This window comes from Podarcis muralis, chromosome 4 (genome assembly GCF_964188315.1).
Source record: "Podarcis muralis chromosome 4, rPodMur119.hap1.1, whole genome shotgun sequence".
NCBI classification, from domain to species: Eukaryota; Metazoa; Chordata; class Lepidosauria; order Squamata; family Lacertidae; genus Podarcis; species Podarcis muralis.
Window position 1 is genome coordinate 64,407,432 of NC_135658.1, and position 27,744 is coordinate 64,435,175.

The window sequence follows — 27,744 nt, forward strand, 5'->3', positions numbered from 1 at the left end:
GTACTAGGGAGAAAGTTTGCTGAATGGAGATGAATGGTATGTGTGCAAGGTTTTTGGTTTTTTTTAATAAAAAAAAAATTTGTCATCCAATTATATATTTTAATGTCATGTAATATAACCCCAGTCCTCGCTCTCCCCCCTCTTTACATTACAACTTTCTGTATGTACTGTAGGCATTTCTTTCTGGTATGTTTAGCCATTTTAGATTAAGATTAGGATTAAGATTAGTAGCACAATTATATGAATTGCTTTAAAATTCAAATCAGTGTTATAATGTGAATATTTAAAACTTTCTCACCCAAACTGAACTAGAACTGGAATGGAACTCGCTAGGTCAATTTGCCATATCATCCTGTACTGAACTGAAGTGGAACCAAATAATAATAATAAAAGGACTTTGTAATGGTTCCCGAACCAAAAATGTGTAACGGTTTGCCTCCCAATTTTGACAGGACAGGTGAATGTGTTTTTCATGAAAAGCTGGAATTTAGTGCCATTATATCCAATCAAGCTCAAAACCAGTTCTGTAGCATCCTGTTGAAATGTATGCATTTAGAAACTATTTTAAAGTTTTAATCTGTTACTTACTGTTTAAAATATTTTAGCTGATTTATAGATTAGTTGGTTTAAAAGGAGATAATTTAAATGTGTGAAAACCTCAACAAAGATGCTTTTTAAAAATAAAGAAGCCAAAGGAAATGTGTGGTACTAGTGGGAGTAAGGGAAGCTTTTAATTGTCAGAAGAAAAGGCCACATTTAATAGTTTGTTCTTCTCAACCTTTCAATATCAGCCCTAGCTCTTTGAGGTAGATATATAGGCCCTGTGATTTGCCTTCCAAGCTAGATTGTAGGAGAGATGCCACTATAAGATCTGGCAAGCCAACGGGCCATATTCATGTAGGGATTTTGTGCAAGCATAATTCCCCTGCTTTTTGTGTGCTTCAGGCTATTTTCAAATGTCAAATACCAAATGCTTCTTACTCTTATTGGGAGAAACTCATGTAGTGTGCAAGTGTGACTTCACCATCTTTTACATTATAAACCTACATGAAAGAAATTATCTTCCTGTATGTAGACTTCAATCTTGGCTCCTTGCCCTTCATGAATTGTACTAGCCTCCAGTCAAGCAAGAAACCACCCTAATCCTAAACAGATACTTCCACTAGACTCTCAGAAGACTAAATGATACAATAGTCACCTGTCCCAGCAGAAAACGACTGGTTAATAAGTGTCTTGTTGATCTGCATCAAAGATGGGGGCCCAACAAATGCAGCAGCCGCAGTCAGCATGACCAATATTCAGTGATGATGCAAATTGCAGTTCAACAACATCTGGAGGGTCCTGGGCTCCCTAGCCCTGCTCTAGATAGACTATGGCAGCTTTGCTAAGCATTTTCAGGATTGTCAATGAGGATTGTCAATGAGAAACACTGGTATACAGCTATGGTTTAATCTGCCACTTTTGGTCCCCTTAGATAACTTCACTGTTTTTTTTTGTCATTATCCAGAATATCTATTTAGGCTATGATAAAGGCACTAATTTTCTAGGCACCCTGAAATAAAACAAACATTTTAGGCTGCAATTCTATACATACTTATCTAGGAATAAGTTTCACTGAACTCAATGGGACTCGTGAATGAGTAGAAACATACAGGTCTGTGCTGTTACTTGCTTTCCAGTTTTCATTTTATCAGCTTTCATTGCCACTAAATATTTGACAAAAGTCTAGTGCCATTGGGAAATTACTGTACCCAAGTCCAGGGAGTTTCTTTTTTTTAATGTTAAGACAGTATCAGCTTAAGCTGCAATCCTAAACAAACTTACTAAGGAGTAAACTCCACTGAACATGGTGGGACATACACAGGATTGTGTCTTCTCATTTAAAATCCCCTCTCAGTTAGTAGATGACTTCTGTCAGGAACGAGGGAACTTGCTAGATTTGGGAAAGAGCACTGGTGTCTTTCCTCATCATTTTCCCTGTCAAAAAATAGAAACCAGTTGCAAAGCTGTAGCTGTTAACAGCAGCCCAAATATACTTGCAAGTGGAAGTCTGGAGCTTGGCTCTATGGTTACATTGAAATTTTAAAACAGACATGGTTAACCAAAGTGAAAAAAATAAATACACTGCAATCCTATTTTATCTTTTAGCAGCGAATGAGGAGTTTGTTTAGAAATCCTTGTGAAAAAGAAAGGCAGAAATCAGCAGTGTCCAAACTGGGTCTGAGATATAAAGAGCATCTTCATTCCAGAGTTGCTAATATGAGCAAGCAATTCAGAGAGTGTGGCATGCTAAAATTTACTTGTCAGTGGAGAATGAGCTGCAGATGTAGCACCACCATCTGAGGTCCATCTTAAGCTAGGAGAGCCTTCAGTTGCTGATAAGAACATAGGAAGAACCTGCTGGATCAGGCCAATAGCCCATCTAGTCCAGCATCCTGTTCTCACAGTGGCCGACCAGATGCCTGTGGGAAGCCAGCAAGCAGGATTTGAGCACAAGAGCCCTCTCCCCCTCCTGTGGCTTCCAGAAACTGGTATTCAGAAGCATTGCTGCCTTCAAGTATATTGGCAGAGCAGAGCTGTCATGGCTGGTAGCCTTTGATAGCCCTCTTCTCCATGATATAATCTTGCTGATCTTGGTTTGATCTCTATGGTTTTTCTCCCTTTCTCTTCTAAGGGTGACTCATTATTGTAAAAATAGCCCTGCCCTTATGTCCCAAGACCATTAGCCACCCACAGGAAACAGTGCTCAAATCAAACAATCAACAGCCTCTCAACTCCTGGGTGCTCATATTGATAGACACAACTGCTTTGTATCAAAACATTACTAATTCTCCATCTAGGACTTAGGAGCAAACATAAGAAGCTGCCTTGTACTAAGTTAGATCCCAGGTCCACGTAGATCAGTATCGACCGGCAGTGGTTCTCCAGAGTGTCCTTCTTAGACCTACCTGGAGAGTGAACCTGGGATCTTCTGCATGAGAAGCAGTTGCTCCACTCTGGCCCTTCCTCATATTGCTTATAGAAGTGGGGATGACTTTTCCAGACATGAGATCTTCCTAAGATGGCGAGATAATAATTTTGATTGATGGGTTGCACCAGTAGTGCCATGGCCATCTTTCAGTGAAAAAAGGAGAAAGGAAAATAGGGGGACAGAACATTTCTAGACAGACAGAAGACATAGATAGAAGATGGAATAAAGACAAAACAATATGTTCAATATTCTTATAGCCATTAGCTCCCCGTCATACTTTTGCCTATCAGGTAGTCAATGAAACATCTAATAAAACTGCCAAAACATTTGCAAAGCTAAGCAGGGTCCAGCATGGTTTAAAACTGGATGGGAGACTGCGTGTTGAGATTCCTGCATTGCAGGGGGCTGGACTAGATGAACCTCGGAGTCCCTTCCAATTCTTAATTTAGCTACAAGGTGGAACATTATGGGAACCAGATGATGTGCAGTGAGACCCCATGCATGTTTGCTTTAAAGCAAATCCCACTGTAGCCAATGGGGCTTACTCCCTGGAAAGTGGGTTTAGGATTACAGTTTAAATTCCTATAAATCCTCTACCTGTTACCTCCTTTTGCTGCTCAACAATTCAACGCCACATGACCACAACATGTCAAGAATTTCATGTCCTGTCTCTCATTGCTTAAACCCAACTTCCCAGGATCCTTCAAGGGCTTAACCACACATTCACCTGAACATGGCACCAGCCCCAAAGAGAAGCGGTTAAAACAGAGGTCATTGCACAATGTGTAGATGGCAACTATTCAATAACAGAGAACATTTGGCATGCCTAATGACTTCTAGCTAACTGCAAAAGACCATGGTGTCAAAAGTGACTGTGGTGTGTGGTTTACCACCATCTCATTAAATGAACAATAAACATTCAGTGGCCAAAGTCTGATTATAAATTAGGTTGAACCGAACACTGATATAATTATCAATCTTTCTGACATAACTATCAGTTCTAAGTTGCACTGATACATAATGTCATGCATAAAAAGGTTTTGGAAAAGATTCAGAGTCATTTGTGTCTCGTTTCTAGAGCTAGCAAATCAGGAGAACATCTATGCTAATCCTATGCCTACTTATAACAGAATGTATCTCAGGGAGAATAAAGGAATAGGGATTGACATCCCTATGGTTTCCTTATTTGCCAGAAAATTTTCTATGGGAAGACACCAACTACATCACCTTTTTGATATTTCTGGGCCAGTATATCAATATTCAAATACAAATAATTAAATGTGAGATAAATGCTAGTATTACTGATTCTGTTCTATCATGGAATGCTTAGCATATGGTTTGATGGAACTTGCAAGACTATCTCTATGAATATGCATTTTCTCAGTTGAGGAGAGAGACTCTAAAGGTCAAAACATTTAAGATTACTTTGCAGTGTCTTCTGAAGACTTGTCAACATTTTTTTCTGTTTCCAGAAAATCACTGTCTGGCAATTCCCAACAGAGGCAAGGGAAACATGCAGTGCAGTTGTTTAATGCTGAAAAGCGTGTACGGGGCTAGTCATAGCCACACCTCTAAAACAATTCTCCATGTTTCAGAAATTTGTTTTCCTCCCCTTCATCATATTGTTCTTCTTTCCACTCACCTGCAGCTCTTTCTCGCATTTTCATTCTAAACCTGTACTCAAAATTATTGGAGTATATATTGTAATACAGAAACGGAAATTATTCCTGACAAATTACGACAGACTACTGAAATAGGTGGGACCGCTTATACCCAGGAAGGTAAAACCTAATGAAATACCATGCATTACACTACATAGCAAACATCTATAGAGTGGCGCCATTAAAACAATATACCCTTTCCTTTGATTTTGAAACTATGTGTGAAAATAGCATGTGGAATGGCATAAAAGAAATAGATTTCAAACAAAACAACACCTGGCTTTGACAAACTTGCAAGAGCTGTTACAAATTAATACTAATTTGTATAATACTTAATTTGTTCTATAGGAATTAAGTCCAGAGCAGCCCACAACCGGTTGACTTTTACAAATCCCCTTAAATCAATTTTGAAGTTTAGGTTCAACTGCAGATCAGCAAAACTAACTGCCATTGCCTCAACTTGCACAATAGAAACAAGAGAGGGGGGATAGAGGTGGTGGTGGGGACAATCCGTGTATAATACAGGCAGAATGTTTTTAAAGTGTCATTCCTTCATTCACAAAATCTTCCACACACACCCCACCACCACCTCCTTCTCCTCCTCCTCACCGCCTCCCAAGATGAGAGGAAATCTCTACTCTGTTCTGCAACCAGGAGTCAACCCAACTGTTGCAGGGCTGTGACTTGGCAGCTGCATTCTCAGGGCAAGGAACAGTTACCCAGAGAGACACAGCCGCGTAGATAAATATATGATGCAGACACATCTGTTCACATTTAGAAGCAAATCTAACACGATTCAAGGAGTGGGGGTGCAGGAGAGAGGGGCGATTCATCTCTGCCTCTCTCCCCTCCACTACACACACACACACACACACTCGCCCGGGCATTACCTTTAAGATCAGCTCGGTGTGGTGTTGGTCCAGCATGTTCGCCCTCACGAAGGAGGTGATGATGACCCTTCCGTACCTGCCCGGGGTATGCAGGTCGGAGTAGAGCCGGTGCTTGGACCGATTGACGGGGAAGAGGCTGTTGACCAGGTTCCTCTCGATCTTGGCCAGGCTGTGCTTGGGCGCCAGCAGGTGCTCGACGCTCTCTTCGATCTGGTACCTGCTGAAGCTGGCGCCCAGCAAGATGGAGATGAGGACGGGCGCGGAGGCGAAGAAGACCGGGTGGCTGGCGATGAAGTGGCCGAGTCTGGCGAAAGACGTTCTCAGCCCCCTGTGCAAGACCTGCCGCAACATCCTAGTGCAGAAGCAGCGCAGGAGGGCGAGGCGCGCGCGACGGGATCGGAGGCTCTGCCAGAGCCCAGACAAAACCATCGGGGAGCCCAGGCAGGCAGGCGGCGGCGGCGGCGGCAGCTGCCCCTCCGGGCGGAAAGGGGCAGGCAACTCTGCCTCTCGCTCCCCGCCAGCCTCTCCGCGCACGGCGGGCGCTAGAGCTGCTCGCCTCCGTCCAGGAGGCTGCCGAGGGGAGTTTCCCGGCGCCTCATTGTCTGACTTTAAACAGCAACAAAGACTCTCCAGGGAAAAGGGCAACGGCGCCGAGGAAGCAACACCCAGAAGGGGGTGGGGGGGAAGGAAGGAGACCCAGATCGGATGGGTGGCAACACCTCTTTGTTTCTCTGGAGGGTGGTTGCGCTTTCTGCCCAGCCAAGTGGGTGGGTGCCTCTTTTTTTGGAGGGGGTGTTTTTGTTTGTTGGTCCAGGAGAGGGGTGTGTGTGTGTGTGTGTGTGTGTGTAGATCGAAGTGGGGGTTTGACACACTTGCTGACTAATCTCAGTGGAGCTCCCGCTCCCCGGCTTGAAGGGAGATGGTGGGGGGCAGGGATGGGGGAGGGAGATATATATATATATATTAAAAATAATAATAAAAATTTCGCACGCAGAAGCCCTCGACACCTGATCCTTTGGGAGGTGTTGCGATTTGTTGCTGCTGCTGCTGCTGCTGCTCCTGCTCGGTTGTAGATCCACAGGAGATCGTGGGGCTCCGGCTGGTTACACACCTGCAGAACTGAATGAATGGGTTTCCTCCCCCACCCGCGCCTCTAAACGATGACAGGAAAGAGACTCGCCTCTTCCTCAGTCCAAAAGCCCCAGGGGGAGAAACTCGCCGTTTCAAAGCACACGCTGCTGCTGCTGCTGCTGGTGCCGCCACTTGCGAGCGAGTTCAGGGGCAGTTTCCTCCGCGGCTTTTTCATGACAGTTGTTGAGCTTGAACAAATGACTAGCCAATGCCCAGGTGGCTCGGCGGAGCAGGCGGCTAGGCGAAGCAGCGCTTCCTCGCCCCCATCTTCGCAGGCTCTCTCACGCGACTCAAGGATCCGAGGGGTTGCACAACCAAGATGGGAGGGTTTTCTTTAAATAATAACACTAATTTAAAATAACCTTTATAGGTAACTTAGCTGGAAGTCTCGATCGCCGACTGCGAATCACCAGGGACGAATCCTCCTCCTCATCTTAGCACACAGGGAGGTGGGTGGCTCCCTGCCTTCTTCGTGCCCGCCTCGGGGTTTTCTGCTCCGAGGACTGGATTTTGTTTTGCTTTGTTGGCGACCCGAGGCTACTTCAGGTCAGATCCATGTCGGCGCCGCCGGCTTGTGCCGCCCGAGCGAAAGAGCTGCCCAGCCGCCTCCGGGAACGAGGGGAGCCGGGCGCGGAGCTGGGAGCGACGTGGCGCATGGCAAAGTTTCCCGGCTCACCTCTGGAGGAGTCCCCGAAGAAGCGCGCTCGGGAGAGGGCTGCTCCCCGCCGGGGCGAACGGCTCCCTCATGGCTTCGCGACCCGGATCAGCGCAGAGATACAGTTTTGTGTATTTCATTGGGGTCAAGCTGCCGCCTCTTCTCTCCTGGTCAGCGCATAGCGAAGGGATTCGCCGGTTCCCGGTGCCAGGAGCCACAGACGTCTGGGCAATTCCTCCAGCTCCCTCTTCGCTGGCGTCCCCGCTCCCCTCTCTCTGGCTCCTTTTCCCTCTCGCCGACTCTGCCTGCCTCTCTCTCTCTCTCTCCGCGCGTTGCTGCTTCGACGCTCTTCTCCGTGCGAGAGAAGAAACTGCCCAGTCTCCAGCCTAAATGGGCATGTGCGAGTGCTGCGCACATGCCCATTAAGAACGTGAAGCCGCCGCGAAGCCGGTGCCCTTAACCCTTTGCCCGGAGCTTGTCTCAGACTCCCCCTCTCCTTCGAAGGGGGCGCGACGAGGCGGGCGAGTTCGCGGGGTCGAGGAGCGCCTGCGCTGGCGCGCGCGCGCGCCTGGGTAGGTGGGCGGAAGGAGCAACTCAGCCCTCTGGAATCCCGCCAGGGAAAAGGAAATCGTGGGGTCACTGGGATGAGTAGAAATGCCCCAGAACAAGGGGGGGGGGGGCGAGAAGCGGTGGCGAAAGGACAGCTCTCCCAGGAAAGGATGTGGAGAAAAGGCCAGCCAGCTCTCCCCACAGGAGCATAGGGAGTTCCCTTATAGACCAAGCAAGGCCATTGGTCCATCTTACTTAGTGCTGTCTGCACTGACTGGCAGCAGCGCTCCAGGGATTCAGATTCACATTCCCAGGCCAATCTAGATGCGTCTGGGGTTGAAATGGGGAACTGGGCTTAACCCCAGATATTGAATCTTGTGCCCAATTTCAGGTTAAAGGGAACTCTTAGCAATATGCCTTTGGTGGGCTTTGGGTTGGTCCAGTCCTCTCCACCAAGAGAAAGAAGGCAGCCAAGGAGGTGGCTCTTATATATTTCTAAAACATTCCCACCCTACCTCCCTGTGGCACTTTGCTCAGAGTGTAAATTTGCTGTCATCCAGCTCTGCCCATTCTCTTGCTCTGGGTGGTGCAGTAGTTAGGATTGGGCCCAAATCCTAGGATTGGGAGAAGTCGGATGCGCAAGTGGACAGATGCAGCTGTTCATTCAAGGTCCTCCCTCTGAGCAGTGGGGTTTGGGCCTAGCATGTCTAGCAGTGGTCATCACTGCTTCTGTCCACTCTACCTGCTCACTCGCTGGGCTCAGGTCTCCTTGGCAAAGAGTGAATGAGCAAGCAGATTCTCCTCAGAAAGAGGGGCGGGCGTGGTATATGTCAGAAGCCATGGCAGCCACTCCTTGTAATGACTGCTCTCTTGGGTCTTCCAGCCTTTGCTATATTGAGAGAAAGAGACAGTGAAAATGGGTGTGATCTGAGCAGCAGGCCTACTCAGCTGTGACCCTTTCCCAAATTCTTACCATGGCACCTTCTGGAGGGGGGAGCACAAGTGAGAAGAATAAGAGGTGGCACCTTCTGGCACAAGCAGCCAACTCTCCCTGCTTGGATTCCTGCACTCCTCCCCTCTGTGCCCTGGGCATACCTAACCTGTTGCACCTCTGAGAGTCAGAGATCAGGTGAGCGACCAGAAACAATGGCAGCTGTTCCTTGCAACCAACCACTTTTGTGGACACCTGAGCACCAGCTACCTTGCAACACTTTGCCATCCGACTGAGAGACGGAGGTGTGGCTATTGCTGTGCATGGCACAGAGGTGGGAAGGAACAAACAGAGAACAGGCTTTCCCTACACAATGGTGCCTAGACTTCTCAGGTGCTGCTGCATCTCCTGAGTGATTGGGGCCTTCACAACTGCCTGATACTTCTAAGCTTTGATGCATCAGCTAAACCCCACTAGCATCAGTGATTCCTCTCAGTATGTAGTTCTGCCCTTTAGTACCTGGTTCTTGTTGTTGAACTTCTGGGTTCTACTACAAGAAATAGAGTATATCCTGCAAGCCTAACGTCTGCTCATACTTGACATATAACTTAGGAAAGGAGGCCAGATAACATACAATATTTCTGGCTTAGCTTCGCTTCTTTCATGTTTTCTATTATGGCAATTTCTACATGGCAATATTGGGATTTAGTTGCCCCTTTCCTGTTCTTTGCTTGCTGTCATTGTTGTTGTTGTTTAGTCGTTTAGTCGTGTCCGACTCTTCGTGAACCCATTGTTGTTATTAGTGAACAACTAGAAAAAATAAAGTCTTTGTTCAAGCTGTCTTGTTGATCTAGTGGAGCATGACCAAACGTGCAGGCACATTTTGTCATAATATTTTATCAATTTCAGCAAATGCTAAATTCCACAATTGTCTTATAGGGAACAGGATCACCACATGTGTAGAAGTGTTCCAGTCTTGGGGTATGTCATCCAATATTTATTGGACTATATCTGTATTTGTGTGTGTGTGTGTGTGTGTGTGTGTGTACACACTTTCTGTGGGCTAATATGTCAAATAAGGTTTAATCTTAAAATTAAGCTCTTGTATCTTAGGTACAATCTTAAATATACTTAATAGGGAGTAAATCCCACAGAATTCAATTATTGTACTCTGAGAACATAATGGATTTCATTAGTAAATAATTTTTAAATAGGCTCCATGTATTTATAGGATTGCAATTTTTTTTTTACTTAAGGAAATATAAAGACTTTTGTATGGAAGATCTTTCAAAGTAATTAAATATTTTTGAGATTTCTGTTAATTTCAGATATATCTCCAGATTGCTTGCTTGCAAATGATGGATGTAGTTGTAGATGTAGCTCTATAGTTATCAGTCAGTAAGCTCAAAGAGCATGATAAAAGAGCATGATATAAGAATTGAAGATGAATTTGAAAAAGTTAACTAGCAGAATTATCAGTATTCAAATAACTGATGAGAAATAGATTAATTTAGATTTGATAAATATAAGATAAGGCTAAAGTAAGAAAATTAACTTGAAACTCAGAAATATGAAAATTGCACAGAAAATAGCAATGGAGATTTCAGTTTAATATACATACAAATAAAATAGGAATATACTAATATATGATAATTATAATATTTGTAAGATGCTTTCATGGAAGACAGCCTATGTGACACTAGAGTGCCACTGTCTCATATGTGGAATCTAACTTGTAGCACACATTTTAATAATAATAATAATAATAATAATAATAATAATAATAATAATAAAGATTAGCTGTCTTTCTGTATTTCTTCCACTAGCCTAGTCTTCAGCAGCCTGGTGCCCTCTAGATGTTTTGGACTACAGTTCCTATGACACACAGCCAGCAAAATGCTGACTGGGGCTGATGGGTATTGTAGTTCATAATATCTGGAAGGCATGTGGTTGGCAAAGGTGGCATTAGGCCTTTTCTTAGGATGCATAATCTTTTTTTATTATTAATGTGGCACCAGACTTTGGAACAGTCCCATGACAGGTGTACCAGCCCCCTTTCTTCTTACTTTTTGACAGACAGCAAAAATTTTTTTTATTCCAGTAGACCCTGAAAGTATGTTGCTCTTAATGAAAATTTGACTGCATTTCTACATTTGCATGTTTTTGTGTGTTTTTTTAACATTTAATATAATTTTATTCTTGTTTTCTTGTTAATTTGTACCTTTCTGAATTGTAAGCCCCCATATTCTTGATAAAAGTGGAAGTATCAGTATCAGAAGTATCAGTTTCATAAATGAATACATTTCATGAAAACAGTCTTAAGTGCCTGTTACTTTTACATTCTCCCCTTTCCCCAAGTTAATCTGTTTTGCTTGTCTCAGGGAAACATTTTGTGTACCAATGATACAATATAAGTAAACTTTGACAGTTTCAGTTACAAATTTCACACTCCTTAGTTTGTCTAATAATAATATGGATCCAAAGGTTTCATTCTTCTGACGGATGAAAGTCTTTTTGTTGGAAGAAGGAAACCTTTGGACCTGACAAGCGATGGAGAACGTAGAAAAATTCAGTTTGGTTCACATTGTAACATGCACCTACTTTATTTACACTTTGAGAAATAATACATGCCCCCCAATACAGCTGTCCTTGAAAATCTGCAGCTCTCCAAATTTTGTAATGCAGTTCTCCAACCTAAACAAGTTACAAAAATGTGTGTATTAAGAGAAAAGTGTGCATATTAGTGGAAACAGAGCACAGTGAATGCTGTGTGTGTGTGTGTGTGTGTGTGTGTGTGTGTGTGTGTTGGTACATTCTAACTTCACACATTGATACTGGCAAGCCCTACTCTCTGCAGATGTTTCTGATGGCCAAGTGAAGAGGCCATACACATGTACTCACATATGGTTCCAGAGTGCATGACCAGCAGAATATGTGTTTCAGGGAACATGTGGCAAGAACTTGCCCATTACAAAATCTGTTCATGCATAAACTAAGATGAGATCAGCACACCATCAAAAACCCAATGTTTAAGTTATAAGAATTGACTCTTATAAACAAACACAGCATCATTACGAATCACAGAGAAGGAATTTGGTATATTTTAGAGGGCTGACCCATGTGTTCTGTGGAATCATTTGAAGAAAAAAGACAAAAGCCCAAAGAAGCATGATTGATAACGCTGACCGAAATCCAGTTTCTGTATGGTTTCCTGAACCATCACATGACCACCTCTGTGTGTGCTGAATGACAACCTGGGTGTGCTGAAGTGGTTGTGTGAATGTATTATTAGCATGATTGGGCTCCAACCCCTTTATTGTACTTCACTTTTATCATCTCTGGGAAAGGCAAAGTGTGCTAATGTAATCACATCTTAAGTGTCGCATGCTTCAGAGACTGACTCCACAGAATATTATATCAGCAAAGCGCTAGAACGTATGAAACACGTATAGCTAACCGTGGTTGTTCAAAATGTGATGGGAGACACGGCAGAAAGCATTTGCTCTGCTGCGTGTTTACTTGGAAATAAGTCCCATTGAGTTCAATGGGTGATGCGCCTTAGAAAGTATATAGAGATTTGAATTCCGCGGGGCCTATAATAAGGAAAGATTACTTCACTAAGGATATATGACAAGAAGGAGAATAGGATGTGGGGGGTGAGGAGACAGGAGAGGGAATAATAGAAAATAAAGAAAACAAAGCTTATATGGAGGCAGGTAAGGGAGGAAAAATGGAGAGACGGCAGCAGGTCTGTTCCATAATTGTTCCTATGGACATGGTGGATCCATCTGTCATTCCTTCCCCAGGGTTCTTCCAACAATACGACACTGAGAGCCACTGTTGTAAACAAATGAAACCATTATTATTACCAAGTACGCTAACATAGATTTGTCTCAGCAAATTAAAGCGCAACATATTGCATGTCAGATCCAGTGCCCATTAAAGCCATTCACAAAATATCCAATGATTTGAGTGGCACAGCTTTTGCTCCGGTATGGAAAAAAAAAAGTTTCCTCATTAGACGATTCTTTGCACCTATTGAACAGAGGTCTAATAGCCAATCAGTTTCTCAATTGCCAGGTTCTGATGTTCAGCGTTAGATAACCTCAGTGTATCAATTTTCATAATTAATTCATAGTTAATTCTCATTACCACTGTATCAATATGCTAATTCCTCTCAATAAATTTCCAATTAACATTCACAGGCTTGGATGCTAATGAGCAAGATGTGGAAAGATGCAGTCACAGAAGTCAAGGGTATATGTCTTTGTTTTCCTTTTCAGAAATGCAAGTGGCAGGATCATTGTCTTAGAATGCATTCAGCATTTGTCACTCTATACAGTTTATGGGTTAAATTAATATTGTGCTTAAATAAAAATGACACGTTGCTGAATATGCAGCTGTTAATTAACATAGCACATATGACTAGGTTTGAGGGTAATTGCCATGTTTTTAGGAACAAAAGCAATTGCTCCAGTTGTCATCCCAATGAATTCAAGAAACTAAAGGTTTTGGCTAGCACTTAATGGGAGGGTCAGACTAATAGTCCATCTAGCCCAGGGGTCAGCAACATTTTTCAGCCATAGGCCAGTCCACCATCCCTCAGAACATGTGGTGGGCTGGACTATATTTTTTTTTGGGGGGGATGAACAAATTCCTATGCCCCACAAATAACCCAGAGATGCATTTTAAATAAAAGCACACATTCATGCTCATGTAAAAACATGCTGATTCCCGGACTGTCCGCGGGCCGGATTGAGAGGGCGATTGGGCCGCATCCGGCCCCTGGACCTTAGGTTGCCTACCCCTGATCTAGCCCACAGTTTCCCAAATTTGGGTCTCCAGCTGTTTTTGGACTACAACTCCCATCATCCCTAGCTAGCAGGACCAGTAGTCCCAAAACAGCTAGAGAACCAAGTTTGGGAAACCCTGATCTAGCCCAATATTGTCTGCTCTGCTGGCAGCTGCTCTCTGGGTTCTGAGGCAAAGGTCTCTACCATCATCTGCTATTTGAGCCAGACAGTAGGACTTGAACCCGAGACCTCTGTGGCATGCAAAGCATGTGCTCTATCACTCAGCCACTATCTGTCCTCCTAACACATTCCTATGTACAAACAGGGTTCAGAAGCATCCAACTAGCATAAGGCTGTCATAGAGGATAAGGCTATCAATGATGGTCATGATGGCTATCTTCTACCTGTGCTGTTAGAGGGAGTATGCTTCTGAATACCAACTGCTGCAAATCACAAGGGACAGACTTTGGTACAGTGGTACCTCGGGTAAAGAACTTAATTTGTTCTGGAGGTTCGTTCTTAACCTGAAACTGTTCTTAACCTGAGGTACCACTTAGGCTAATGGGGCCTCCTGCTGCCACCGTGCCAACCCTGCACATTTTTTGTTCTCATCCTGGGGCAAAGTTCTTAACTTGACGTACTATGTCTGGGTAAGCGGAGTCTGTAACCTGAAGCGTCTGTAACCCGAGGTACCACTGTAATCTATTGTTATATGGCACCCTGTGCAAGACCAAAAGTTGGTGCCCCCAAATGTATCTTCTCAATTATGGATCTTCTCAATTTTGCAACTCCTCGGCTCAGCACACTGTGTGGGAAATCCACCCGCACCATCCTAAATCCAGTGCTGCTTCAGTGTGAACCCTTGTATTAAGATGAGGATAGCATGTATACAAAAAGAATCATAGAAAGAGACTTGTTTGTCTTCATTGTGCTTAGCATGTTGCCCGCAAGGAAGCAAAACTCCTGTGTGGATAATTCTACAGGATTCCTTCTTTGCCCATGTCTAGGTATGCACACAGCAGGGCAATGGATCTGCCCTTCTTTTTCTGCATGTGGTGGGATGTTGTAGGAGGCTTACAGGTGTTTGATGCATGGCGCTTGCCAACTAAACAGGCAAGAGACTCGGTGTGTGAGGGAGAAAAATCTAGTTCCTTCCTTTGTGAACTAGTCTTATGAGGTGGGCTAGGGAAACAAAATATATGAGGGAAAATCTACTTTATTTTGCAACAAACTAGCTAGCCTGTTCATGGTTTATCTGTGGGGTCTTGAGTCCTATAAGTAACCTGGGGACGTAATGGCAGTAACAGGAAACAGTAGGTGTCATTAATATGAACTTTCTCAAACTTGGTTCCATTGTGTCAATGTTACTTCTTGTTACCTGTCAAATCTTGTCCCTGCCAGGTCCTTCATATAACAAGTAGCAGATACCAAGAAAGGTACTCAGATTTGGAGAATATATTTAAATTTAACTGATTTAATAAATTACTTAAAAGCAAGGTGGTTAATAAACAGAAAGTCTTTAAATGGCAATGGAGTTTTTAACTTCCAGAAAGGAAGAAAAAGATTCCTATTACTTATTCATTGTATTGCTTAGCAGATGCACACAATGTTTTACAAAACACATAATGACATCTCCTGTTCCTAGAGACCTTGCAAACCTAATTAAGAACATGCAGAGATGGCAGTGCAGTGAGATGAGGGGAATGGGAAGAAGAAGTCTGACAATATGAAACGTGGTAAAGGATGGAAAGCAAGCAGTAAATAATGCAAAATAAGGGAAGCTGAAATGATTTTGCCACAAGTGAAGCATCACGAGATGTTATTTAATTTATATTATTTCATTTCTAGACTGTTCCTCAACCAAGTCTTCTGGGTGATTTAAAATGATCAATAAGATACAGAAATGCAATCCAATCTTATTAAAACTATCACAATGCAAATAACAGAAAACCTAGAAAGCAGCATAAAAGCAGCACAAGATCAGCAGAAAAACAGACTAGAAAGATCAATATTAAAAACCAGTAAGGGAGAAAAGCAATTAGTGGTCATATCTTAATTGCACTAAAACCATATAATTAAAAGGCCTGGGAAAATAAAAAGGTCTTCCCTTGGTGTTGAAAAGACAGGAATCCAGGCATGTGAGTTGAATCGCTTATAAGGCCTTCTTATGTTACTTTTTCCCTTATGGGAATGGCTTGAGTGACATAGCTCTTAGTTTTTTTTAATTTTAATTAATTACATGATTTTATTTATTTATACATTGCCTTTCATCCAAAGATCACAGGGCAGTTTACAGTATAAAAACACAAAATACAGAACATAACAACAGCAGCAACAAAATACCCCACCCCCATAGTATTAGGAGAAGTAACACAATAAGGAAGTGTAGATAAGTAAGTGTGGTGATACATACCTTGAAGAGAATAATGTTACGGCTGGGCTGTGCAAAAATGGCCTCTTGAAAATGCCCCTTATTTGTGGGCAGAGAAACTGAGGAGACCATTTTGCTGAAGAACAATTTATCCATCAGTTTCTTGAGGGTGGGGCTCACCAGCAGCAGCATTAGTAGCACAACCTCTTTCATTTCCTCTCCTCCCCCGCCCCAAGTTTGATTTCATTTTTCTGCTACATGCAGCAGCAGCAGCCCACAGAGGCAGCTTGGCCACCATTTTGCAATGTGCCAGATTTAGCAATGTTCTAGGGCGTTATGCAGGAGAAAATGGCAGCTGCCACAAAAAGTGATGGAAAATATTTGGAGAAATTTCTGCAAAGTACCTTTATTTTTCTGGGGGTGATGAGCAAAAGAAAAACTTCACAATTTTTCTCAGGAAAAAAAAAGCTGTCTGAGAAATTTTGGTTCAGCTCTAGTTAAGGAAGTTGAATACTTTTGAAAATTCAGGACTGTTGAGAAGTTTTTTGGGCATTGAAATTCCCCCATATCTTCAACTCTGCCATCAGGATTGCTTAAGAGATCAGAGAAAATAGGTTAGAATGCACAGTGCAGCAGCCTGCAGAAAATACACGACGTCTGGCTTTTTCTGTTGCTGACTAGAAAGCATTGTTTGCTCAGACAAAACGCCTATGACTACCCTCCATTTTGTAAACTTGGCACACATTCAAGTAGGGCCAGACACTCCAGTTTGATAAACCTTTTGTGGATATTAGGCTGGTTGGTAGGGCCGGATTTCTACTTTAATGCAATTGACTGAAAAACTGGTTTGAGCTTTAGGGATGATGAGGAATGGTGGGAGGCTCCCGCTGGAGAACCCCCTAGGAAAGAAGAAGAAGAGTTTGGATTTGATATCCCGCCTTTCACTCCCCTTCAGGAGTCTCAAAGCGGCTAACAATCTCCTTTCCCTTCCTCCCCCACAACAAACACTCTGTGAGGTGAGTGGGGCTGAGAGACTTCAAAGAAGTGTGACTGGCCCAAGGTCACCCAGCAGCTGCATGTGGAGGAGCGGAGACGCGAACCCGGTTACCCAGATTACGTGACTACCGCTCTTAACCACTACACCACACTGGCTCTCTAGAAGCCTCGGAAGAGGAAGGCTTGGAACCAGGGGACTGGCGGTGGGACACAGAAGACAGGTCAGAGATTGAAGGGCAAGCAGTATGGTTGGATGCCAAACAAGCAACAGGCTTGAATGAGAAGAAGAAGATAAAGCTGAGGAGAAGGTGTGGGGGCTAAAGCTGTAACAGATTCACAGGAGCCTGCCAGCTCTGCTGTGTTCAGCTCCCCTTCCCACTTGTTTCCAAGGGCTGAGAGATTTTTGCACGTAGCAGAACAAAAAGCACAGATAGTGCAGCCCTCACCCTGCCCCGGCGGAGTTTAAGATTGCAGGGAAAACAGCCGGATGGAGAGGAAACTTAGAGGGAAGTGGAAGGCCCAGATGGTCAGTTCTGGCAACTGTTTCACTGGAGCCAGTCTCGCCGTGGTTTCTCTGCTCGTATTCTGTTTCCTTGAATAAAAAATCAACTTTACAGCTCGTCTCTGAGTCTCCGTGTTGACCTGCAGCTGAACCAGCCCTGACAGTAGTGAATAGTGGATCAGTTAGGAAATAAAAAAATTCCTTCCAGTAGCACCTTAGAGACCAACTAAGTTTGTTATTGGTATGAGCTTTCGTGTGCATGCGCACTTCTTCAGATACATGCACACGAAAACTCATACCAATAACAAACTTAGTTGGTCTCTAAGGTGCTACTGGAAGGAATATTTTATTTTGTTTTGACTGCTGCAGACCAACACGGCTACTTGCCTGTAACTAGCTGGGAAATATTTAGACTCTGGACTCAATGGTCTTACTGGAGCAGTGGAGAGACTCTTTAGAGCAGGTGTGGGGAATCGTTGGCCATGATGTTCCAGATAAAGTACAGCTCCTATCAGTCCAAGGAAATAACCAATAACCAGGGATGATGGGAGATGTAGTTCAGCAATATCTGGAGGCCCCAAGGTTTCCCAAGCCTACTTTATATAGTGTTGCACATATGTGTTAAGCAGTCCCTGCTTGAGGGCCCTCCTCATTCTGCTGAGTGGGGCCTTGGACTAAAATCCTCCCCTGACATCACCACTGTTAGCAAATTGCACCTTGTGAACTGACCCAAGTGAGGAGTGCAGTCCTTTGCCTGTGCTTCTGACACAAGGACCTTGCCCTCCCTCAAAGCAGCATCAGTGAGATTAACTTGCTCTATTCTCCCAATAGTTTTAGGAGGTTGATTAGGGTCACTGAGGGTGACCCAACAAGCTTCATAGCCAACAACAACAGTGATATTGTTAGCTGCTTGGGACTAGTTTTTCTTAGTGGGAAGCAAGGCAGCATATAAATCTGTTGAATATATACAAAAATAAATAAAGCAAAGCAAAAGCTGAACAAGAATCTGCATTGGTTTTCCCACACTTACATGCGTATTACCATGCATATTGGCAGGTGAAGTAGAGATGGTCCTCTTGGAATATCTCTCTATTACGATGATAATATATTTATTTATTTATACCCCAACTTTTCTTTTCCGTGAGGAAGTCTATAATCATATAGACAGAACTCATGTGGCCATACCAGACCACCCCCCTCCAAACTTTTTTGCTCAGCTAGGCTATGTGAAGGGTTTTGTTTTGTTTGAGGTTTTTCTGCAGTAGAAGAGGTTCCAGACCAGTGTTTTTAAAAGGCAATTGAGATGCTGATAGCAGAGCAAAAGCTATAAAGTTAACACCCATGGATGATGAATGTGGAGCATTCACACCTTTTTGTCTTATTCAGCATGCAATTAACACATAAAATGGAACGAGGGCTCTCATACCTCTTTGTGAAGTGGATCATGCCTCAATAGGCAGGTTATCACTCAGTTGTTTCAGCACTCATTTGTGATCTTGTGGCACTCCTGAGGTGAGTGACTATTATAAATATGTGCAAACACCATAGATTTTCATTTTTATCTTTCTTTTATTTTTAAAAGGGCTGAATTTGATGCAGTAAATGCTGTTTTTTTTAACATGGGATAATTATCCTGATTTCTAGTTTCTGGATTTATTTTATATATGTATTAAAATCCACCTTTAGGGTGCTTCCCCTCCCAAGGCAGCTTACAAAGCATTCAGGAAAATGACAGTGATAAGATATCAAGTCATTAAAACAATAACATAAAGCAATATTAAGTACCTTTCAAATAACGGCAATGCATAAAATTATGAAGAAAACACAGTGCCGTTAAAACACCCAAAAGCAAAATGGGGTTTTTAAGAAGTTTTCAATGCTGTTTAAAAATACAGTGGTGTGTTTGGGTTTTATACAGGTTTCTAAGCATTGTTTGATATGTTGTTTTTTAATGAAATGGGATCCTTTGGGTGGAAGGGTTACGGATATAGACAGATGTATGCAACCAACCCATACCATACCACTCATGCCAGGACTTCCACTTGTACAACTTCTCCTCTGTCTCCTTACCCCCAATCTGTTCCAGGGGTTCTCCCAACACTCTATAGCAGAATTGGAGCAGGGTGGGGAGAGGAAAGGTGAAGGTGGTTTCATTCCACAAGTGGAGGTTCTTACAATGATTTTGTTGGAAATAACCCGATAAGTAAAAGTAACCAAAGACTCCTTTTCCTCTACCTCTCTCTTGTTTCATGAATGGGGGTAGCACAAATCAATCTTGGGCCACCAGCAAGTGTCCTGGGCTACCCGCTGTTCAGCCAGGAAATTCCAGTTCGTAGTTCGCACTCTGAAACAAAGCAATTATGTTCACATTTAGAAGTGCAGTGGTGAAGGGCAAGTACCTATGATAAGGAAAGGATTTGTCCTCAGATATAGTTCTGTAAATGCTAACTAGAAGTTTCTTGTTACTGTGGAAATTCCCATGCTCCCTTGTGGTTTCAATCACAGATGTTCTTTCTAGAATGATATTTTGGAAGGAAGACAATGTGGATGTCTGAAACTTAACACTGATCTTTACTGCAAAGTTGGAAGAGTATGGTATGTCCCAAACTGAGAACATTGGCACTTTTCCATGAGTGAAATGCAGTTTGCATAAAATTTGCATGTGCCCAGTGGATTTTACTCATCCTTTCACACCTCCATTGGTTTGTTGTACTACTTTAATGACTTCCGAAGCTTGAAAATGTTACCATGTATTGTGTGGGCAATTCATTTTTCAGAAATTTGCTATTTAAGCATATCTCCATTCCTGCATGCAGATGCTGATTCCTAAACAGTGAAATCAAGCCTCTGTATGGGGATGCATACCATACATACTATGAGGATGGTGGATGAATGCAGGGAAACTGCAGCGTTTAATGTGCTGCATTCTTTTACTTCACCTATTCCAGGGCTGAATGTGTTTTCCTGACAGTCATCCAAAAGAGGGTGCAGTACTGATACCTCTCGAATCAATCTTTCTGCGTGTTCAGAAGTAGGCTTCTGAGATCATGTTAGAAATTATTGGATTTAGAATCAAGATAATCAAGTTATCTTTCCATTTACCTTGTTTCTCAACCTTTCAGGCACAATGGCATCACGTTTTTTAATCTTTATAGCTGATGTCACGATGGCTAGAGAATTTTTTTGGGGTGGAAAGCTGAGGTTCTGAGAAGAAAGTGCTGTCTGCAAACAAATGTTCATCAAAAATGTACCCACTATACATTTATGAAGGTCCTTTAAGAGAAGAATCTAGCCCCTGCTCATCACTTTAGTTTTGTATTTTCCCACCCTTGTTTTGCCATCTGCTCCTACTACAAGTCCTTTGGGATCATACACCATTTGTGACTCTAACTTAGTTGGCCTTGCTGGCTGGCTCTGATGAGAGGGATGCATTCCTTTCTGGGATACCTTTCTAGGGACACATGCTGCTGGGGGCAAAAATGGGTGGAGCAATGATGTAAATCTCATATTTGCATATGCATATATGCATACTCACACTCTATCCTGCAGACAGACACGCAAGAGGCTTTGGGCCCTTCCAGATGTCCTTTTTGTTGCACATTCATGGTGACTTGTGCTCGTGATGCTATCAGGGTGATCACATGCAAACCTGAGCCTGCAGAAGCTTTTGGGCCGTCATTCTGTTTCATTTCCATTCAGTGTATATACCATAAATTCCAGATGAATTCCTACAATTTTCTTTTTAACCACCCCAATCCTCTGGTTTATTTTTGTTCCATTTTTGTTGTGCTATAGCCCCTCTGGGCAGCAATAATGTGGTAGCACTGGGGAAGCATCTCAGAACAAACCGAAGGAGAATGAATCCACCACTAATGCACTATTACTGGGTCAAGAACATGTTGCAAAATACATCTGCAGTAAAACACCAGTGTGGAGGGGCCCATTATCAGAGTTCAAGGGCATATTCCAGGCAGACAAAAACACTCTCTGTGTGAAGCAGGGCCACTGGGAAGAGCTCTGAGATAGAGAGATTGGGAGGGCTGCATTTGCAACCACCCTGGGGAAAAAAGGGACATCCCATTTTTTTCTCGCAAGAGGACAACAGCCAAAATGGCTGCCGCAGCCTTGCATAATTTTGGGCTGCACTTTTTCGGGCATGGCACCCAAAAACGCATGTTTTGGGGTTCTGCAGAAGATTGCTGCTCCCCAAGCGATCCTTTCTGTGAACCACTCCAAGTATAGGGCATTATATAAACTCAATAAATAATAATAATAAAATATTTTCAGGGGCTATGCTCTTGTGCAGGTCACATGACTCACATGGGAGTGCAGCCGCAGAAGATGGTGTCCTGGTTTGAATTCGCTTCATACTGGAAGTTATATATTTGGCCCTCTAGGCCTGAGGTTTCCTATCCCTGAGTTAATGACTGTGTCAGGCCTTACACACTTTCTATCATCATCATCATCATCATCATCATCATCATCATCATTTTATTTGTATGCCACCTTTCCATAGTTAAAACAATGCCCAAGGCGGCTTACAACATGGCAAGATTTACATAATTACAATCATAACAGAAGTCATAAACAACAAATAAAACACATCAAAAAGTACACAACCAAATGGAAAACAATTTCCACATAAATCAAAATCTAACACTAAGAATAGAGCATTAATATCACAGTTTAAAATGGCATAGGTAAAAAAATAACAGCAATTTAAAAATAAATAAATGGTGCTCTCTGCCCAGAAGCAGCAGCGGCAGCAGTCCTTTATGGGGCCTGTCAGGCCCCACCCCAAGCCAGGTGGAGAGAGGCAGGGCAGGGCCCTTCAGGCTCCCAGTAGGTCAGTCTCTGTCAATTGGGTGGACACCTGCATTGAAAACCCCTCAGAAGGAACACACCATATTTTTAACAGATATATAGTGTTATCACATTGTGTTAGGTAAGCCTCTGGCCTGGGGACCTGTTATGCCTCTTCAGAATGCTATCCAGATGTACACTTCAAGGCCCCTCCTGCTCACCATTCACATCTTTCATTATTTTAGAAGTAGACTAGGACTAGGACTGGACATCTCTTCCAGTACAAGGCCCCCTCACAGAGAGAGCTGTTTCCACCACATAGGACACAAGGCTACCCAAATCACAGGCCCCCTTTACTCTGATGTTAGCAGTCCTGATTTCACAGTTTGAGTTTATCTGGTTCTTCCATGCCTCCCCTGCAACCCAACCCAGCAACAGGCAAAGTAAAAATTAGACTTGCAACCTTTTATTTGGGTGGGAGAAATGAAAGACCTCCTGTCACTCTCCACCCCTGCCCCACACACTAAAATAAAGATGATCCTCTGAAAAAGGCTTTCCATCCTGCAGCTGGTTCTGCAATACAGTATATAAAACCTTAGCTGACCCACTGTGGTTTCTCCCCTTTCCCTACTTAAATAAGTATATAAAAAGACAGCTAGCACCTGCTTCTTTACTGGGCACTGCTGGTAGTCATTCATTGGCAGCTCTTTCATGATTCAGGGTGATTACTAAGGGAAAGTAGCTGTGACTCATCTGTTATGGAATACAGTTGTGTGGTGTGTGTTTGTTGGCAAAGAATGCCCTAGGTGGTGAGAAATGCTGTTTCACGGTCTGTCTCCGAGACAGTCCATTAGCTGCTTCTCTGACAGCAACCATGCTAAAATTGGATTGGAGATCCTTTGATTGCACCACTAACACAGGCGGATTGGAAAAGCAGACCAGAAGCAGACCATTGTAATGGGACTTCAGTGCATTGGACGCAAGTGATTACATTTGCTAACATGCCGGCATAGAAAGCACACTTGGGCTTACGTGTGGATTATTTTTTAGGGGCTTTTACGCATCTGCCACCGTGTCAATATAGAAAGAAGCTTCTGGTACCCTGATCATTACTTACTAAGTCTCAGGGTTCTCAAAATGTGAGGTGATCTTCTTATGGAACTTTGAAAAGTTAGAAAAGGACGGCATGAACACTTTCATTCCTTCTCACCCTTACACTAGCCAACACAATGGCACATCTTTCCTGAATAGTGGCCAGCAACACTTCCTCTCCTCCCTCCACAGGTACCCTGTGACATTCCCAAATCTGCCCCAGAAGGTTAACAGATTTAAGGGGTGGGCAGGACTAGAAGAAGGGGAGAATGTGCCCTGGTGGAGGGAGAAATCCTTGCCCTGATGAGATGTAAATTTTACCACTATGTTGAATACAAACCCAGAAGTCCCAGGCTCACTCTGCTACAGTGTTCAAGGTAGGGCAGAGAAAGACACCTTGTCTGCAAACCTAGAGAGTCACTGCCATGCCAATTAGATGGGCCGGTGGCCTTGACTTGCAGCTTCTTATGTTCCTTGACCTAGAAGCAACCTTGTGGACATGCCTCCCATTTGTAGGGATAGAGTGAGCTTTGCTAGCTGCTAGGATGATCGTTGGAACATGGTGTAAGAATTCTTGCTCTGACAGTTGCCCCTGAGGCCTAGTGACAAAGTAGGCTTGCAGTAAATCAGGTGTAAACACAGCAGTTAGCCTTATGCAAAACAGCCAAGGACAAAAAAAGAGAGTAAATGCATTCAGAGCTCCTTAGGCTCCAGCTTTTATCATCATATTAATATGGATTTACCCCTGAAGCTGTATTTCCCTCTTCATATTATTTCTTGTCTTTCTTGTCGGCATCTCAAACCATTTTGCATGTGAGTTGGCCATTTGCACTGAACAGCTAACAGATGCATAATGATTTGTGTCAAAAGGGTATTTTCCTGAATATTCAACAATATGAATAGCAATAAAACAAATTAAAGAAAACTCATGGAAATAACAATAAACAAACAAGAGGCTTGTGGTACGTGCTTTTCCCTACTCCAACATGTGCCTAAATGGTCCCAATGTACTGAAAAGTAACAGCTAATCCAAAAAGACAAGTCAATTTAGAGCTTTCATGCTATATTTTGAAAGGCAGGAAAGGAGCAGACGAGATAACATAACAGGTTCGCCTCGAAGGCAGGCCCATTCTGGCTGATGTTAATTAAATAGAGTTAAATAGGAGAGAGAAAGAGAGAGAAAGCTGAAGGAAAGGGGTTTATAGAAAGTGATAACTGCAAATATTTTGTCAAGGGCATGAATTTGTATCAAACAGCTGCTCGTATATTTAGAGAGACTAATTAATCTAAAATAGAGGCGTCATGCCTTCAAGAAAAGTACAATTCTTTCTAGACTGTAGTTGAAACACATATCCAAAAATTTGCACAGTAGTGATAAACCAAATCCCACTGAGATAGTTAACAAAATAAATAACCTATTAAATCTGTGAATAATCATGAAAAGTACCCTTCCTCTTAATCTTTCATCATCTTCTCAAAATTAATGCTCATGCCAAAGGATTGTGCAAGCCATTGCATGCACCCAAGGGAGCTCTGGGTTTCCACAAACAGTACCCCCAGCTTGAGTTTCCACAAACAATACCCCTATCCTACATGGAAAAACATTTTGAGGAGGCTTCAAAAAGCTGTTATTCAATTTATATCATGGCCCTTCTCCCCCGAAAGGACTATGAGGGCTCCAGTTACCAAAATTCTAAATAAGGAATGGTGAAATGTGAGTTCATGTGCTGAGCCCAGGCTCCCAATCATTTTATCTTCACCTCCCAGATCATCCACCGCTTTTGCTTTTGGGAACGGCAGCTGTTGGGTGAAGTTGGGGAGTGGTTGTGACAGCATCTGATGTATTCTGGGGGGTCTTTGCTGACACTTCTGTGTTGATGAGCACTGTTGCCTTAGAACTTCCAGCTCAGATTTCAGGTGATATTGGGTGATATTATTGTTTTGCTTCCTGGCTCCTTCCTACTTCCTACTTCCCCTCCAGACAGAAATGATTTCCCCTCATGTCCAGACTGCCTGCTGCTTGAAGAGTATGAATGAAAATGACAAACCCACATGCCTCCTATTGGTTTTAGAGGAGCCAGGAAGACTAATCCATGTTACCAATCAAACACCTTGCCATTTCTGTGCTCCAAGTTCCATTGCTGTCTACCAGATTCCCTTAGTAGTGAACAACAGCAAAACTGGATTAAATCAGGGGTCCACAAAAAGTCCTCAGCAGCCACCAACCTTGGGGAGGGCCTAAGCAGGCAGCAGACCTCTCCCATGGTCCCTTGGTAGGCTGCCTCTGAATTGGCTGGGGGAGATCCATTTAGCTCATGGGTAGGCAAACTAAGGCCCAGGGGCTGGATTCGGCCCAATCGCCTTCTAAATCCAGCCTGCAGGTGGTCCGGGAATCAGCGTGTTTTTACATGAGTAGAATGTGTCCTTTTATTTAAAATGCATCTCTGGGTTATTTGTGCGGCATAAGAATTTGTTCACCCACCAAAAAATTATAGTCTGGCCCCCCACAAGGTCTGAGGGACAGTGGACCAGCCCCTTGCTGAAAAAGTCTGCTGACCCCTGGTTTAGCTAATAACCATTGATAGACTCACTCCGTTTTCTGGCAATTTTGTTTCCTTAGCAATTTGTTTACTGGGCTAGTAAAACAAACAAATGTTTTGCAGGCTCATTGGCAAGGATGGTATGATGTCCTTGTTCACCACGTGGAACCTCAGCCTTTTGACACGTCACTGCAAATCCCTCTCTAAATGTGTGTGTGTGTGGCAGAGTGGAAACCAGATTTTCTGCATGGTGAGCAGCTGTGCATGAATGGCTCACACTGCAGCATCACAAAAGGAAAGGGGAAGCCCTGTATGCATACAAATATTGGGCTTTCACCACATTGAGTGGCTTCCACACAGTGAGATTTAAAACAGCTACTTGGCAAAATGGCATGACGGCTTGTTCTTTCCTACCTGCACAAAGTCAACAATGTAATTTAAGTCAAAATGTTATTCTTCAAAGAAAAGAACACTTAACCTCAGACCACAACCTGCAATCAATAGTTTTGGTGGGAAGCAAATAACTTGCTGCGAGGAAATTGACAAGTTTCTTCCCCTCCTTGTTTGTCCACTTCTCAGTTTGCTGCCATTTCAGTGACCATGAAAAAGAAAGAAATATAAAAAGAAAACAAATATAACTGAACTGGAATGTGGATTTTAAAAAACCAACAACAGAAAAAAGTCAGTACAGTGGTAACTCGGGTTACATACGCTTCAGGTTACATATGCTTCAGGTTACAGACTCTGCTAACCCAGAAATATTACCTCGGGTTATGAACTTTGCTTCAGGATGAGAACAGAAATTGTGCTACGGCAGCGTGGCAGCAGCAGCGGGAGGCCCCATTAACTAAAGTGGTGCTTCAGGTTAAGAACAGTTTCAGGTTAAGTACGGACCTCCGGAATGAATTAAGTTCTTAACCCGAGGTACCACTGTATTAATTGATTGAATATGTAGTTGACTGTATAGCACTAGAGTTAGTGTGGTACAGTGACTAGTAGGGGATTTAGTTTGGTTATAGGAAACTTGGGTTCAAATATCGGAAGCCCACCACTGCCCTGAACTGTGCTTCCTCCAGACTTTGTTAGATTTCAACCCCCACCAGCATGGCCAATGGTCAGACAAGGTGGGAGCTTCATCTAATAACATCTGAAAGGCACTGGGTCAGGGAAGTCTCAGTTAGGGTAGAGATGGAAAACCTGTGACTCTCCAGGTGTTGATTGACTCCAGCTCCCATCAGCCCCAGCCAGCATGGTTAATGATCAGAATGGAGGCTACTCATTCCTGCTGGGAAAACCACAATCTTACAGGTCAGCCTATCTCACAATGTGGTTAGGGCTTCTGTGGAAAGTTGAGGCACAAATGGAACAAATATAGACATTTATTTTTTCAGTACCATGGATAGTTCTGCATGTAGAGTAGTAGAGTTCTTGCGAAAGAAAACTTATCTAGGATGCCAGCACTGAGCCAGAAATCCACAAAGCAGATCTATTCAAGTTCATAGGGCCAGCAATTAATTTTGTAGACTGTGAGTTTGCCAGAAAAACCACAATTTGCCCAACCATATGAAATATGACTAATTGGTTATTTTACTGGACTGTTGTTGTTCAGCTGCTGTTTTATATTTTGTCTTTTTAAATTATATTATATTTTAACTATACTCCTAGCCACTCTGTTAACATAAGTTTATGCTGGAGGTGTGGGATAAACAAATGAAAAACAAATGCTGCCTCACTTGGTATTTACAGATTGTCAGTTTTGCCTGGCAGAGTGGGGAAGAAATTGGAGGTGGGGGTGGAAGAGAAAGATATTACATCCCTTACACCCTTTGGGAATGACAAGTCTGATATCTCACTATTGT

The 27,744-nt window shown here is 43.2% G+C and overlaps 1 protein-coding gene and 1 long non-coding RNA gene across 3 annotated transcripts in view; both read right to left on the bottom strand.

Annotated features, from left to right (window-relative positions):
• Positions 1–7,817, bottom strand: part of PTCHD1 (patched domain containing 1) — a 60,912-nt gene extending 53,095 nt beyond the window's left edge. Inside the window, exon 1 of the mRNA XM_028727497.2 lies at positions 5,523–7,817. Within this exon, the coding sequence (XP_028583330.1) occupies positions 5,523–5,951 (429 nt within the window). The 5' untranslated portion in view covers positions 5,952–7,817. The remainder of the gene's footprint in view (positions 1–5,522) is intronic.
• Positions 7,818–10,293: 2,476 nt separating this feature from the next.
• Positions 10,294–27,744, bottom strand: part of LOC114596221 (uncharacterized) — a 112,162-nt gene continuing 94,711 nt past the window's right edge. Inside the window, exon 3 of one of the 2 annotated variants that reach the window (XR_003706470.2) lies at positions 10,294–12,625. This is a non-coding gene — a long non-coding RNA (uncharacterized LOC114596221). Of the gene's footprint in view, positions 12,626–15,955; positions 16,545–27,744 lie in introns of those variants that run through there. The other variant, XR_013392624.1, reaches the window with a different exon arrangement.